The sequence below is a fragment of the Leptosomus discolor genome, chromosome 4 (genome assembly GCF_034619465.1).
Source record: "Leptosomus discolor isolate bLepDis1 chromosome 4, bLepDis1.hap2, whole genome shotgun sequence".
Classification (NCBI taxonomy): Eukaryota; Metazoa; Chordata; class Aves; order Leptosomiformes; family Leptosomidae; genus Leptosomus; species Leptosomus discolor.
In genome coordinates this window covers 57,800,467-57,816,726 of record NC_141394.1, presented here as the reverse complement: position 1 = coordinate 57,816,726, position 16,260 = coordinate 57,800,467, and the positions used below count along the sequence as shown (strand labels likewise).

The window sequence follows — 16,260 nt, the reverse complement described above, 5'->3', positions numbered from 1 at the left end:
AGAAGCTAAAACTGGAGCTGCTACGGAGAACAAAGAACAATACTGCCTATGCCGCATCGTTCACTCAGTGTTACTGCCTACTGCAGGGAGCCACTGTCCCGGTCAGATTCCAAACCTCCCACTGCAGGCAGATGTCAGCTGCAGAGACCTGAGGACAAATTCACCTGTCCAGGAATAAGCATCTGAACTGCACACCCCCAAGTTCATCACTCCAGGTTTCTTTTACAGAAGTATTTCCCCCCCACCCCCTACCAATGCGTAACAGTACTCTACAAAGACTTTCTAGAGACCGTGGGTTGAGGACAGCAGACTGGCTTGAGATACTTGGTGCTGCCTATGGTGTGCACTCTTAGCAATGGCATTAGCTGGTAACTGTAGCAGTTTCACCTGAATCCCTCCTCTGTCTTCATTGCCTGCCATACCATCCACTTCATCCATGATCAATACATGTTTCCCGCTAACTGATGAGGATGTGCCTGAAAATGAATATGGACAAGAAAATGAGATGGGAATAAAATAGGGTCTTGCTCAGAGTTTTACCCAATGCTTTATAGGTTAGGTAAGCCCATCCTAGGCAACTGAGGTGGTGGTGAACCTCTTGTTCCACCACTTGATCACATGAATCTGTGTTCACAGAATAGACCTGGCCATAACCTCATGTCATCTTCCAACAACGTCCCACGCAACAGAAGAGCAATTGCAGAGTTCTTGAGTAGTTTGTGCAGATTAACAACTGATTCTACTGGTAGCAGGATTTAATTCCACAACAGCAGATGAAGCAAAGCCGCTTACTAGATGAAGCCATCTCTATTAGAGCCAGAACCCTCCACATGATGAGCTAGTTCAATTCCTAACACTGGGGTATAACAAGGAAGCTCTGTCCCTCCTGTATCCAGACTGGTAACACAACAAAAATCCTCCTTCAAACAACAGACATACCAGAACAGAAGTCTTTGATGCTGGTGTTGTTAAGTGATTCAGCAACTACTTCCTTTAGACTGTTCTTACTCCGAGTGTCACTGGCATTCAGCTCCACATAGCTATACCCCAGTTCCTAGTCCAAACACATAAACCACACACACAAAAAAAGAAAAAAAAAAAAAGAGGACACAGATCAGTGAAAGAGCATACGCATCCTCAGAAAGAGGACTGCAGGGTTCCAGAAGAAAACTCTTACAACACTGTTTTCACATATAATTTGTAGCTTTGGTGCCTTTTTCCCTTTATACACCTTGTATCTCACACTCCAAAAATATTTATAACCAGATACAAGACAGATTTTTTTTTTTTTTTAAGGTGGCAGGGGGAAGTCAGCAGCACAGAACTGCCACCAGGGATAGAAAGAGAGCTATGAGCCAAGGCTGGCTAAGCTTCATGGTATTTCCAGCTGCATATCAAAGTCGTCTTGTCCTGACCCTTTATGCATAAACATGCCACATGCCTCTGGAAGCTGAAGGAAAGAGACAATTTTAACTATTTAACAGCTAGGAAACACATCGCTCCCCCAGCAGCCCTGACACTTCAGAACAGGGCTGGACTGCCTGTCAGTCCCTGGAGGAACTTAGTCCCGCTGCTCCTTTATCAGCGAACTCCCCTGCCAGGGGCATGCCACAGCCAGCAGCAAACCACGCAGCTTTGTTCCTGCAGCTTGAATGACCCAGTTTTGCTGGCTGCTCCTGTGGAGCACAGGAAAATGCCCTGCAGAGACCTGAAGCAGGTGTGAGCAGGTTGGAAACCAGAAGCAGGGAAGACCATGCACTGGTGCAGAAACAAGCCCAAGTCAGCACACCCAGCTTTTCTGCAGGTCTAGTTTTGGGTGAGGCATCAGTTTGTTGCCATAAAACTCTCGGGCAGGGGACGGAGATTAGAAGTTTCTCTATGCAGCTCAAATAATGAGGTAAGTAATCATTCCTTCCCAGCACAAAGAGCAGAGAACTGATGATAGTTCTCAACCCTTCCGAGCTGGTAGTATCATATTCTAAAAAAGTTCTTGCAAGTCAAAGAAGAACAAAAATAATCTGTAAGTTGATACACCACCACTATTAATAAGTTAGCTTTAAGGATATTTCTACTATATGGAATTATCAGCCAAGTCTCATGACAGTGGAACACAGCGTACCAGCTAAGTTAGGAAAAACTAATTTCTAAATTCAGATTTAGAAACAGACACATAGCCCTGACAACTTCTCTCATTCTAAAGTAGTAATTGAATTTAGAATAAGCCTGGGAAAGATATCTAATTTTATTAGACAGATAAAAACCATTACCAAATCCGTCACAGAAACTTTCAAAAAGCTTGCCAGAATTTGACTCCCACTAAAATTACTGTAAATATTCTCTGACTTGTAGAACTAGTGCTGAATGCTCACAATTCTTTAAAACCATTGCCAGTTGTTCAACATACTGTGATATACACTTCCTCTCAGTATAACAAAGCAATGCAGACACCCACTACTACATTCTTGCCCCAGACCCGATAAATGTCCCTGACTATGTACGTACGTGTTACACCTGTAACGCTGTCCTGAGCGGGTGGAACCAGGCTGGGAGCAGACCCTGGTCACTTGGGGGATTCTCCACCTGCACACAGTATCTGTATCCAGGTACAGAAACAATACATAACAAAAAGTGCTGGGAACAACTTAGTATGAACTCACCTTACAAACCAACGAAGCTGTAGTAGTTTTACCAACTCCAGGTGGACCCGAAAGTAATGCTGCTTTAAAACCAGCACCATCATCTTTGCCTCCAGTTTTATTGCTCTTTGCTGTAAGAGAAGATTCCAGGTTTTACCTAGGTACGTATCACAAAGCAAACTGCACATTTCTAAAGATACCAATCATCACTAGAGTTTTTCCTCATTTAAGGCCTGACATGAATATCAAAACACACATATACAAGTGCATCCTCGCTATTTGGGGAAAATCAGCTTAAACCATCTTATTCAAGACTTGCAGTGACTCTAAACTGAAAAATAACAAAAGTGCTATTAATGCAATACAACTATTTCAGCAATTCCCTCACAACCACATCATCAAAAAACCAAACCCAAACAACTAACCAAAAACACCCCAAACAAACTAAACCAAACCCCAAACACACCACACAGAAAAACCCCACTACGCACTATGGTTGAAGTGAAACTTAAGTGCTATTTTAAACACAGCAGAAAAAAAAAGGTCTATAGGATGACACACGACTCATGACGTGGACTACTTGTCAGGCAGAACCAGGACCTTAACAACTCATCTCTTCCCCATGCACGAGAGCAGCCCTTCAGACACACTGCTAACCTGTATTTTCACCATGCATACAGACAGGTTAGCATTGGGCAACATTTCTCTTGGTGAGAAAGAATTCAACAGGCTGAATGCAAGGCCATTTTTATATACATTACTGCTAGGTTGTTTTGGGTTCTTTCAGAAAAAATTCACACTTAAGAGACAACTACAAGACTTAAAATATTTTCAGACACAGTTTTCTGTTCTGTTTTTCTTTTGGGGGGAGGGGTGTGGGCTGTGAGTGAACAACTGCTTCAACAACAACAAAACCAAACCGCCTCAGGCTCAACTGCTGCTAAAAATGCACCTGACTGCAGCCTCATTCCACATTTCTAGAGTTGCTCTGCTATCTCAGAGGCCCTTACTGGTGCAGGGAACCCGCAGTGCAATCGGCATGGAAGAACACAGAGAACAGTTAACCGCGCTCGTCACCTTGTCCATCTTCCGAGGCATTCTTGTGCCAATTTCTGAGCCATCGGAGCAGTTTATTGGCACAGCTTTGCTCGCCCTGCTGTCCAATTATTGCCTTAAGAGATACAGGCTTGTATTTATCCACCCATAGCAATTTCTCTGTTCCAGCTTCATTAATCTCAGAAACCAAGTTCCCCTCGGGTTTTGGGGCTTCTTTCGTCTCTACAGTCTGCCATTTGAAGTCCATACGCTTTCGGGCAGCAGTGGTTTCTTTCTTAACAGATTTGACAGTATCTCCTTTTTCAGGAGTAGACTTAGATTTTCTATTGTCAGGTTCCCTTCTGAAAGGGCTAAAATTCCTTTTTCCAGCTTCAGCTTTCTGTGGTGTCTTTTTAGGTCTTGACTCTGCTTTCTTTGCCTTAGGAAGATAAACATAAGAAAATTAAATGGAAATTTCAAAAAAATTCCATACAGTAAATAAACATAGTGTCTTTGAACACATGTACAGGAGCACTTAAAGTAACAAAGCTTATGTATTGATAAAAAAACCTTCAAGAACAGCTAAAGAAATATTCCTCTCAAAAGTAAACAAATGCTAAACACATCACTGCCTGGTTCTGTAGCACAACCCACAAGAAAGAGGCCGGACATATTCTGGTCATTCCAAGAGCAGTCCAGCCTGAAGCATGAAGCCCAGTGCATCATTATAAAAACAATGCAAAACTGATGACTGTCAGGTTGGAACAAACAAGCCAGACACGCACGAATCTCTCGCAAAACAAGACTTCCAGAAAGAGTTCAACCCAAAACAAACCAAAGCAAGTGAAAGTAGCTAGCTAGGAAGCTTAAGAGTTACTTTTCCTTAAGACATCGATGGTATCTTTACATGCAACAATTCATGTCCAGCCACATCAGAAGTGCAAACGCAACAGCTACTCTGAACGCACAACATGCTAGAGTTCAGAGATTTCAATAACATTTTATCAGCCACTGCAGACTAAATTTAAGTGTGCATTGTTACTGTTTTTACAGTATTCTCTGAAAAAATTACCTTTAATATTATTAGTTCAAGTACCACAAAGACAAAATCTGTTACATATACACACAGTTTGCATATAGTTGTCCCATGCCTACAGTACAATTCTATACTGGGCCTGCCTGGTACCACACGGTATCAGTCACAATTACTTACTTCAGAGAATAAACAAGTACTCAAAGTTTAAAACTGAAACCATCTAAGGAGATAAAATACAGAATAATGTCAGAGTATCTGACTGAGGGGATAACTTTAAGTATAGAAATGAAAGGTGAGAAAAAGCCCTATAGCTCTCAAGTAGAAGTCTTAAACACAAATACAGAATTTTCACTTTCAAGACTCTCAAACCTAGAAGGTCAAACTAACAACTGTAGGGTTACTGTTACTGGAAGACCAAAACTCCTTTCAACTAAAAAAAAAACAAAGCAAAAAACAAAAACCACCCCTTAGTTCATTATAAACAAACCTCTGTTTCAGCCGCCAGCTCATATTTGGACTTTTTGCCTGGCATAGTTCGAATAAGATCAAACAGGCCATCCTCATCAATAATTTTTGTCCCTAAAGTTGATGCCTGGAGCAAAAGTAAGAATTAAAAGTAAAGTTAGGAATTACATAATTCACTTCAAAGTGTTTTCCAGTAAAGACTATGTTACACATACAACACAACAACAAAAAGGTGGGGTTTTTTATATGTGTGTATATATAAATAATATATGTACATGTATATACACATAAACAAAACCAAAACAAACTCTACAACAGAGGCAACTTCTTTTTAGCATGCACTCTGCCGGTAGTACTGCCTCCTTTTGGCAGGGATACTGAAAATCAACAGTCAGATATGAACAAATACACCGTTTCACCTCTTTGCACAGGCACAGGAACACTCACTCACCTTTTCACATTTGGATTGGCCACAGTCTCGCCCCATAACCAGATAGTTTGTCTTCTTGCTGACATTGCCAGTTACTTTTCCTCCATAACGTTCAATCAGAGACTTGGCCTCATCTCTTTCAATACACTCCAGAACGCCTGTAATTACAAACGTCAGGCCTTCCAAGCAGTTTTCAGCTCCCTGAGAATCAAAGCATTGCGGAAAATGCCATTACCTGATGCAATTCTACCATGTACCTCTTCACCATAAACTGTTATAACCCCTAGCATGCCAAGTACCTTACAAAACCTTAAAAAATATAAGCCTATCGTACCCAGCTACCTAACAGTTCTAAAGCTGCAAAGCCACTAAAAGGAATAGCTACCAACAAACCTTCACACATCGTTTACCTGACTGTAACACTCTGTGCTTCAAGCATAGCATGTCAGTCAAATGGATGACAGCAATCTTCAGCTTCAAGTAACTACTTTTCATCATCATGACTTCATAAACAAAGTACTGAATTTCTCAGTATAATTCCTTACATTTAGTCACTGCTTTGCATTACAATTTAGCTTTTTCCAACACATGCTTCCTATTTGAAAAAATACCAGTTTCTAAACAGTTTAGTTGGCACTTGTTAGATCAGGTATAGCAGTAAGTCTCTGACACACTCCACTTCTACGTATAGAATTCTGCTGTAGCCAGACTTACCTGAGGTATCTCTTTGGAACCCAGCGCTTTTGGACCCTCACGATTAAGGAAGCTTCGGTAGGCTTGATAATTGATTCGCTTCTTTTCAGAGTCCTCAGGACTTACGGACTTGGGCAGAAGAGAAAAAAAAAATTATGCACATATTACATAAAACCAACAAAAACTCAAGCATCACGGTTTAAGACATTTTTATGCACCAAAGGAAAAGTTCTAACACTTGGGTTTAATCTATTAAGAGAAGCTTGCTCTGGTTTTTGGTGTTTGTGTTCTTTTTCAGGGAGTGCAGCGTAAGGATAAGGGGTAATAGTTTCAAACCGAGGGGAGATTTAGATTAGACATAAGGAAGAAGTTCTTCACTGTGAGGGTGGTGAGACACTGAAGCAGGTTGCCTGGAGAAGCTGTGGATGCCCCTCCCTGGAAGTGTTCTAGGCCAGGTTGGATGAGCAACCCGGTCTAGCAGAAGGTGTTCAAACTGGATTATCTTTAAAGTCCTTCCCAACCCAAACCATTCTATGACTATGATTTTGAGGTATTTTTTTGTTGTTCTTTTTAAAGAGATTTCAAAAACTCACCTGAGAGTTAAAAACTCAACATACTTATTGTTTGTTGTCAAATTTCTGCATATTCATCTGTTTTCCATATGTACATGCTCAATTAATTCATAAATTGTTGCTTTAAAGTCACATCCTATTTTATTCCAGAATGATGATCAGGTATAGACAAGATCTACACTTATATGAAGTCTACTTTGTAATATTTCTACTTTTAAGATACATATAAGCTTTTTAATCAGTAAAAAAAAAAAATATTTAAAAACCTCACCTCCAAAAAAGTTGCAGGCTCTCCCTCCCAATTACAACTGTTATTTAAATGTCAAAATTGGATATTTTGTACTTCACTATTAAAAAGTATGTTTTAAGGTTGCCAATAACCGCCAGTGTATTTGTCACAGGTTAGGGCTGGGACGGCCACTAACGAAGGACAGATGCTCTCTATTGACCCCTCCTCCTCCAAGGCTTCAGTTTGAGAATGATCCTCATCAGAATCTTCATCATCTAATCCTGACTCTGACTCACTCTCTGCTTTTGCCCAGGAAGGACCTCATCTCAAATCTGCTTTAAGAGAACCCTGAGAAGGTTTTTGTCTCAAATCTGCTCAGGAAGGATCTTGAGAAGGACCCTCTCCAGGATCTGCTTGAGAGGGACCCTGAGAAGGACCCTCTCCTGGATCCTCCTCATCCTTCACTGGGCGATCTGACTTTGTCCTATGTTTCTTTCTAGTCATAGCAGCAACTCGTGCTGGTTATGACTGAGCAGGAGTGGCCTTAGTGGCTGTTAATTACAGTTACTGAATCAGGCAGTTAAAACTAAATTATATTCCTACCTAGTGGATCAATCATAATAAATATACTTCAGACATAGACTAGGGAAGAAGGGAAAAAAAACACCCAAACAATATCATTTATCATTCTAACAGCAGTACAGATCCAGAAGGTCACCACACTCACTAGGTAAGTGTCAGAATTCCTGCATTCTGCGTTTAGGAAAGTTAAATGTGAAAAAGCACTGAACTGATTTTGCAATGTACATGCATACCTTAACAAGCATTAAAGAACTCTCAGTTCCTTCATGCATTTAACTTACACTTTTCCAGCTAATTTGTTTCCTATATTTTTTTATACAATTGCTAGGAACTTAGAGCCTTACCAGTATTCAAATTCTTAAAAATTGCCCAGAAGACTCAAAGTACCAACAGTGACACATAAACAATAATAAATGAAAACTATTTTCCTGCAAACTCCCCCAAGACAACTAAGCTCATTTTGGTAGCTCCTACCTCAGTCTTCTTTGGAGAAATTTTCTCCTTCTTTGGTGTTGTCTTCTCTTCTTTCCCTGAAGAAGTTTTTTCTCTTGATGCTAAACCTCTTTTCTTTTCAGTAGTCTCTTCTTTTTGTTTCAGAGACACAAGCTTAGAGCTAGGTTTCAAAGGCAAGGTCTTATCTGTCAACTCTCTTGCTGTTTTACCATCAGATGCTTGTGGGGATAAATGAGAACCTTTTGAATGTTCAGATTTAGTTTGCTGCTTCACAGTGTAATTCTTTGCTTCATCTGTTGAGTTTGTTGCTTTCACTCAAAAGGAGGCAGAGGGAAGAGAACATGGATATAAGAATGTGTCTTATTAACATAATAAATTCATTAAATGTTTTCCATATTCCATGTCCTACCTCTTTCTGACTGCTTATGTCTTTCTGTCACACTAGGACTGCTCTTGATGCTCAATGCCGTTTGCTCTCCTCCCGAATCTTTCCGAGGCTAAGAACACACAATGCCAAAGTCAGAGATGCATGTCCCGAGCTACTGTTAAGATCCCAGAGTTTCCCTACTGTTAAGTACAACAGACTGAATGATATCTAACAAAGCTGATCCCTACCACAAGTCAGAATACAGTCTCCATCTACCAGAGGCAGGCAGATGGGCAAATCCTGCACGCAGCCATGCATGTAAATTCCTTAAGTCAAAGGCCAGACAAATTTCCAGGTTACAGTAAATTTCAATCCCAATTCGTTTACTGACTAGTCTAGAAGTGGTAATACTTGCTATATATTCAAACTAGCAATCTTAAATTCTAAAAGCCTTGATGTACAACCCAGCAAGTATTTCACTGTGCCTTACACGACAACTTATGAGAACTGGGAAGATTCTCACCACTGGGGTTAGTCTCAAAACTCTCAAGATCCCTGCTTGCCCCTTCTCTCAAAGCAAGAAGAGTATTCACCTCCTTCCTTTTTCTCCCATCACTTTTCACTAACTTGTGCCATTGACTCGTTTCACTTGATCTAGTCCTCCTAAACCAACAGAGCTATAGCCAGTCTAAAGTATGAGTCTTCAGCCACACACTTCACTCGATTAGGACCAGAATTTAAAATTCCACTGCAGCAGAAGCAGACAGCACAAAAATACAATGGTGCCTGCTGTCTGATTAGGAAGGAAACTATTTACTGAGGGAGGAAAACCCAGGAGGAAAGTATGAAAAGCAAGTATGTTATTTTCATGCAAACACTTTCTTGCTGGTTTTAATGCATTTGTATGAAGTCTCAAAACAAAGGTGAGCTGTCTAAATACGAACATAACCAGCAATGCAATTTCTAAAAACTACAGCTTAAAAAGAATTCAACCTTTTTCTTCTGCGGCGTTTCATCCAACATGGCCAAGGTTTTAGCAAATTCTTCATCTTCGTGCAGCTGTCTCTCCAGCTGCAAGAAAAAAAAATTTTAGGCTCATGTCTGACAAATTTTAATTCTACAATAATTTTTTAAAACTCTATTTGCTATTCAAGAGAAAAAGTTCATCTAAAATAAGACAGCACATAGCTGGAAAAAGCACATCTTACCAGAGGCAAATAAATTCCTGAAAGTGGCACTGAAGAACTACTTCTTTCCCCCAAAAAGAGAGACTGAAGTCTAGTGAGAACAGTAAAGTCTGGATTTGTTGCACTAGAAACATTAATAAGCCTGTACAATCTATTTTCAAAGAGGTTTTCTGCTCCTTCATATTTTATTGTTGTGTATCCTTTTCATTTAATAAGCAATCAAAGCTTGAAGGCAGGATCTCACAACAACCACCCTGCACCAAGATGCAACCTGTTGGCTTTAGAAAACTTACAAAAGCAGTCCCTTTAAAAGACAAGTAGGAACAATGCCTGTTAAGTATTACCATGTCTCAATAATGAATGTTTTCTTCTCACTTACTGCTACCAACATTGTTTGAAGAAAATACAATTAAAAAAAAAAAAACCACATACGAAAAAAATTTCAGCAGTTTTGGAGAGTTTAGCTACTGCCTTTAGCCTCGTTCCATTTACTTTATGGAAACAAATACATGTTAGCTGTTTAATATTGCTACTTACACAACTGATTTTCTTTGACAGAGGAACCACTAAGAACAAATACTGCACATGGAATCTGAGAAAGTTATTTATTAATAGCAAAAACCAAAGCCAGGTTGGTTTAATTTTGATTTCACCTAACAAAATAAACGTGACATCTACAGTGATAATCGATCATCAAGTTACCTCTCCTATCCAGTATGGCCCCTTGGGGAAAAATGTTCTATTCCTGAATAGTGTATATTGTTGCCAATAAACACTGATCATTGTTTTAACAAAACAACAAAAATCCTTTCATAATTGTCTTGAAGTCCAACATGCTATACTATAACATTCAAACAGAGGAATTTATAAAAACAATATGCCACAAGCATTATTTTCATGTGCCCGTAATAACGAAATGTATCTGTTTTCCCTCTGCACAGCGAGAAAGGGGAAAGGCAGTGACTACCAAACGCAAACCAGACTGAGGCGAGATACACTTGAAATAAAGTAGATTCCTTTCGTGGCACATACAGGCAATGACAGTGTTCTAAGTAATATCAGTTCAAATGAAAGACACCACCCCGGTATTCCTGACACGTGGTTTAACTTTCTAATAAATTAAAGCTAGATTCATCACACTTCCAGGGAGGTCAAGGATGAGACTAAGTTTTGCATGTATGCTATATTTATTTCAAATGATACTCAATAGCATGAACATATGGTAAATTAACTGAGTTTCCCAAAAGCAAGCAAATACTTATGAAAAGTGTACCTTTCCCTCATGTTGGCACCAATTCAAACAGGAAAGTTTAAGACACACACACAAGGATCATTTACATTTTTCTCAACTATAGGAAAACTCAGATGACAAGTGAAACAAGCCATAGATGGCAATGGCTTTTAATTTTTCACCCCGGAAGGGGAAAAAAAAAAAACAACAAAAACCCACAAACAACAAAAAAAAACAACAAAAGCCACCACCAACACACAAAACCACAAAAACCAAAAATGAGGAAGCAGAAAGTGAACTCTGTGTGAAAAGCAAGATTACTATAGACACATCAACTCAACTGCACAGGTAGAGAAAGTCTGGACAGACAGAAAATAAATTAAGTGAGATGATGCTACATTTACGTAACTGAAATAATGCCCGTAAAAATAACTGCATGACTATGTTTGCGTTAAATATATGGATGAATTTTATAACGCTTACTTAAAGCACACATGGGAAGTCTGTCTTAATTTCTTAAGGAAAAACAATTTTAAGTTAAACAAACCATTCTTGGCATAGAGCAGCAAATTTATAGACCTTTTACCTCTGAATCTTCTTCAAGCTGCAGTTGCCTAGCAATGGCCTCATCATCTACTGTGCTATCTCTGCTTTGCGAAGGCTGTATTTAAGAAAATAAGACCAACAGTTCAGTTTCCCCAATATCATGTAAATTATTATAATTTAATCTCTACAGATTTATTTTGTATACTTTAGAAAAGAACCGGGAATGAGACACGCAGCATTTTATTCCTAGCTCCTAAACACTATTAAACAAGGCTGTTTTCAAGAGAATTTACTATTCAAAACAAAACTATGCTATAATATAAATACTAATTTCTTCAAACAATGTTGAACATTTCTGAAGCTATCACAGTTGGCCTGCTTCAAAGAGAAATCAATAACTAAGTTGTGAATTTTTAAGTTACTCCATACTTCATTTGGCACTTTGTTAATCCATGAGTATATGTGCCATAAAGCTTGGGAAAACAACCTCCTCCCTCTCCCTCCTGCCCTTTGCCCCAAATATAAGCTATCCCATCCACTCACTGATCTCAGAAAACTACTTAGTTTTAAGAAAAGTCGCTTGAGAAGAAGCAATAGGGAAAATACTTCAACTTTACACTATCTTCTCAAACATGGAAATGCTACTCTAAACTTGCATTTGAGGACTTGATTTACCTGCACATATCATCAGAATTGAACTTGTAGTTGAGTGGTCACTGAAAAGTAACATTAAGTAGGACAAGCAGTTAAGTACCTCCCTGTAGTCATTAAACTGGCCATTTTGATCAGCCATCAGGTACACGAGCAGCCTACAGGAACATCATTGGTACTCACTTCTTTCCTTTTACTTGCTACCAATTTCTTGTCTGATCGTTGGATGCTACTTGTCCCAAAGTAATCAAGCGCTGAGGTGGGAGTCTGTTTCACTGGAGATACTGGTTTGCTTTTAGCTCGTGGTTTTACATCTTCCTTTTTCACCGTAGTTGATCCTGGACAACCAATCGCTGATGTCCCATTCTCCCTCGGTTTCAGGGAAATTCTTTTATTGACAAAGTCGTCTTCTTCATCTAAACATGAAGAGTATTTGATTACATCTGGTACATGGAACTGCCAAGAGAACTACTTTGACAGGTTACATCAACTCATGTCCTAAGAAAATACTAAAATCTAAATAGAAGTTGGGGGGGGGGGGGGGGGGCAAGGCTGAGTGACATAACAGATAGTATTTAGCATCTTTAATAGCATAGCTCAAGTCTGAATAGATCGAGTACTGAAATAAAGACACGTAAAATTCATTACTTATAGTCATACACTACCTCTCATTTAGAGAGGTTCACAAAGAAAGCCTTCCCTTCTCACGTAAGGAAGACGAACAGAAAATCTAGATCACTGAAATTTAAACCCTCCTTAATTAATGCAACATCAAATTGAACAGCACAACTCCTTCACATAAAATAAAGTACAAAGCCACATTTGTTTTATTACTTTATAGTATTCATTTACACAGCAGCTAATACGTGCTTTGTAGACTTGTATATTCCTAAGAATCTCAATACCACACTATAAACCAAGAGAAAATATTAGAACATCATATTTACAAAAAGCTTCTTGAGTAAGCTTAGTTGTTATTTTTAAAGTACTGCTCACAGCTTATGAATGTTCTAGCAGAAACACTTTAATGCCATTTTTTACTTTTCCCCTTTTAGTCAGAGATTCTGTGAGCTATTCCAAATCCTCTATATTTCTACACTTAAACACACTCTCCTTCCAGTGCAGTCAAAACTATCTCAGAGAAATGCAGCCATTTCACAGAACACAGAAATCACACAAGAGGTCAGCACACAAAGTAGATTTTTCCATGTAAAAGGAGGAGGAAAAGTGGTGTACACAGTCTCATTAAGAATTAGCTCGCAGTCCACTGAACAAAAACTCAATCTTTCATTTTAGGAGTCTTCTATAATAGCTAGGACATGGGCTTCCCAGAAACGAAAAAGAGAAAGAGGGTTTGATAGCTATTTATTCATTCTGGACCCAAACTCTTCACCCACTCCATCAACCAAAAAAAAAGATTATCAAGGACTTCAAAGAGTTCTGTGTCACGTGAAGTCTTACTGACAGTTATACAAATGAAACCCTACCACTGAAGCATACAAAAACCTACAGATGTTATTGCCAAATGATTAGACTAACATGACAGCACGGAAGACAAACATCACTTGTACAAACATCTTGATTAGTGATAAAAGCACTTTCTTTGTGAACTCCTCTAAAAACTGAAAGTGTGCAAGGGCTAAGCAGCAAACAGCAAGAAAATTCCCAAAATGAACATTAGACACAGAAAGAATAAAGCACAAAGACTTGAGAGGAACAGAAACAGAGGCTATCTCATTTGCATGCCTCTAACTGAAGTCTGTTTTTTTACTTTTCTCAAAATAGAGACATTTCAGACCCTCCCCTCAACATATCATCACAGAAAGTTCTAAACATTTGTCTCTAATTGACCTTAAATTGACAGTATTATCACAAAAATTCAATCATTTTTGCAGTCATCTCTAATTTAAGCCCCCATATTTTTTTTCATGCAAAAATTTGTTTTCTTAATCACATCCCTAACTTTAGATGATGTTGTATGTCTGGCATCTATAATTTTTTTTTTACTACACAGAGAGAGGGAAACAATTATTTTTTATTTCACCTTTTCTCAATAGATGGTAGTAACAACAAAGGTGTTTCAGGCATCAGCTGGGACCTTCTGCTACTGAACGTTTACTAAACAGAACACAAGTACAAAGGGGGATCCTGACTATTCCTGGGAGTGAAAGTTCAGAGAGAAAGAAAAATAAAACAAATACATGTCTGTAAGGTAAGAAAATGGTTCAGCAGTTAAATCGAGAATGTCTAAAGATAAGACCTTATCTATGGGAAAGTGGCATTTTGGCGAACACAACTCACAAAGCAATATATGGAAGAGAAGACTCAAGCCCAGGCCATCAGCAATGAGTTCTACCACAAAACAAAAAGCTTTCCTATTCTCACCAAGATTTACTTTCCCTAGGCAGCAGTAAATCTCTTCCTGTCATTTAACTCAATTTAAACTATTACACATTTGGGCGATTCGGACACTGGATGCTTTAGGCTTCTAATTTACAATAGTTTGAGGTCTGAATAGGAGACTGCTTATCTCAAACTTAATTTCAGAAATATTTTTGCTTCTTTTAAATTTTTAAGTTTAGCAAGAAAATACATTTGCAGGAGGAAAATGTACCTATTACTAGAAATCAATAGTTAATGTAGATGTAATCACATTTATTTGTCTTGGAAAGAACATACAAATCCTATTCTGCCCCCTGCTTCCAGCTTTTCTTAAACTAAGGACTGCTCCTGCTAGAAAAAGAATCTTTATTCATCACTATTGTTATCAGAAGATCTGCATGCAATATTGATTTTTTTTCCATAATTCAGTCATAACCATTTAAACAACAACAAAAAACAACAGGATATTGCTTTCTCTCAAGTAGAAAGAAGCAGAGCAAATACAATCAGGTTTTAATTAAAAAGGATGTTGATTTGAGTCCAGTACTATCAATAATTAGAGCTTTGCTTTAATTATGTCCTTCCTAGAAACGACAGCATTAGAAGCATTTATTGACTGCAAGCGATAGCTGAAGAAGGACAAGAGACTCACAGCATTTATGAACAGTCATCTATAAATGTAAAGGCAGAATGAGAACACGAAAGTAGTCATTAGGAAACAAAACCACCCCAATTCTATTAACTGGGTTTCAAAAGATGCTTTAGGGGACAAATACTCAGGCTACAGTTTCATCACAGCTTCAGGAAATTCATAAGCACATCACAAATTTGTCTGATCTCCAGGCACACCCCTTATTTTAAGTACTTAAGAACATCAGCTTTTTCAGTAAAATCTTAATGCCTCTTGCTTGAAACAAACTGCTCACACGTGCCTATTGCCATAGAAGTGAACAGCAAAGTAAACCAGTTGTGTACTTTCAGTTTCCTTAAAAGCATGAAGGTGACTTCATTTAGAACTTAGAGAATATCACAAAAGTCCTAGTATTGCTGCTCGGCTAGTCAGGTCAATGTTTCTCAACATGACCTGTAAAAAGGAGAGGCGTTCTCACTCATACAAGCAAGCCAATAATTTGTGGGGAAAAGAGAAGTGAAAATTCAGATTTTGGCTTATAAAAGTTGTAGGTTAAGAGCATAGCAATTGCTAGATGAACAGTTTGAGATAGCCTTACATGGGGGCGTGGACTTCACAATGGAAGAAACAGGGATCAATTTTATCATCAACTGGACTACTTTTACATTGCAAAAATCTTTGCACAGCACAAGACTATTCCAAGAACAGTATTTCCTATTTACATCAACACTTTTTTGTGTGCGCTATTCCACGAAAAAAATACCCGGGAAAAAAACCACCACACATCTGGGGTTTTTTCAGGATTAGCTCTCAATTATAAACACAAGCCGAGACTGTGTATTCTAGTCGAGTTTTCTGGAAATTTAAGTAGCTATGACAAAGAGAAAGCTAATCACGTGATTAATGGAACAGACAGGCATGACAACCAGGAGATTGCTTTTAATTATTCTGGATGCAAACACTACACATGAAGCAGTGAACTATTATGCCAGGCAATGTACAACAACAAACTTCCCTAGCAACAAACAAACAACAGCCGTTAAATCTGGAGGGGGCGGGGGTGGTGGTTAAGAACTATTCCATGACATTGAAGCACATCTGGCTTTCATTTTACATACTGTTCTAGCAGGAGGA

The 16,260-nt window shown here is 38.7% G+C and overlaps 1 protein-coding gene across 1 annotated transcript in view; it reads right to left on the bottom strand.

Annotated features, from left to right (window-relative positions):
• Positions 1-16,260, bottom strand: part of RFC1 (replication factor C subunit 1) — a 39,061-nt gene that overhangs the window by 6,875 nt on the left and 15,926 nt on the right. Inside the window, exons 5-16 of the mRNA XM_086463745.1 lie at positions 12,297-12,529; positions 11,503-11,577; positions 9,492-9,569; positions 8,541-8,628; positions 8,153-8,445; positions 6,317-6,424; positions 5,624-5,803; positions 5,195-5,299; positions 3,702-4,110; positions 2,658-2,767; positions 940-1,054; positions 388-476 (exon numbers count right to left, since the gene is read on the bottom strand). Of these exons, the coding sequence (XP_086319871.1) occupies positions 388-476; positions 940-1,054; positions 2,658-2,767; positions 3,702-4,110; positions 5,195-5,299; positions 5,624-5,803; positions 6,317-6,424; positions 8,153-8,445; positions 8,541-8,628; positions 9,492-9,569; positions 11,503-11,577; positions 12,297-12,529 (1,883 nt within the window). The remainder of the gene's footprint in view (positions 1-387; positions 477-939; positions 1,055-2,657; positions 2,768-3,701; positions 4,111-5,194; positions 5,300-5,623; positions 5,804-6,316; positions 6,425-8,152; positions 8,446-8,540; positions 8,629-9,491; positions 9,570-11,502; positions 11,578-12,296; positions 12,530-16,260) is intronic.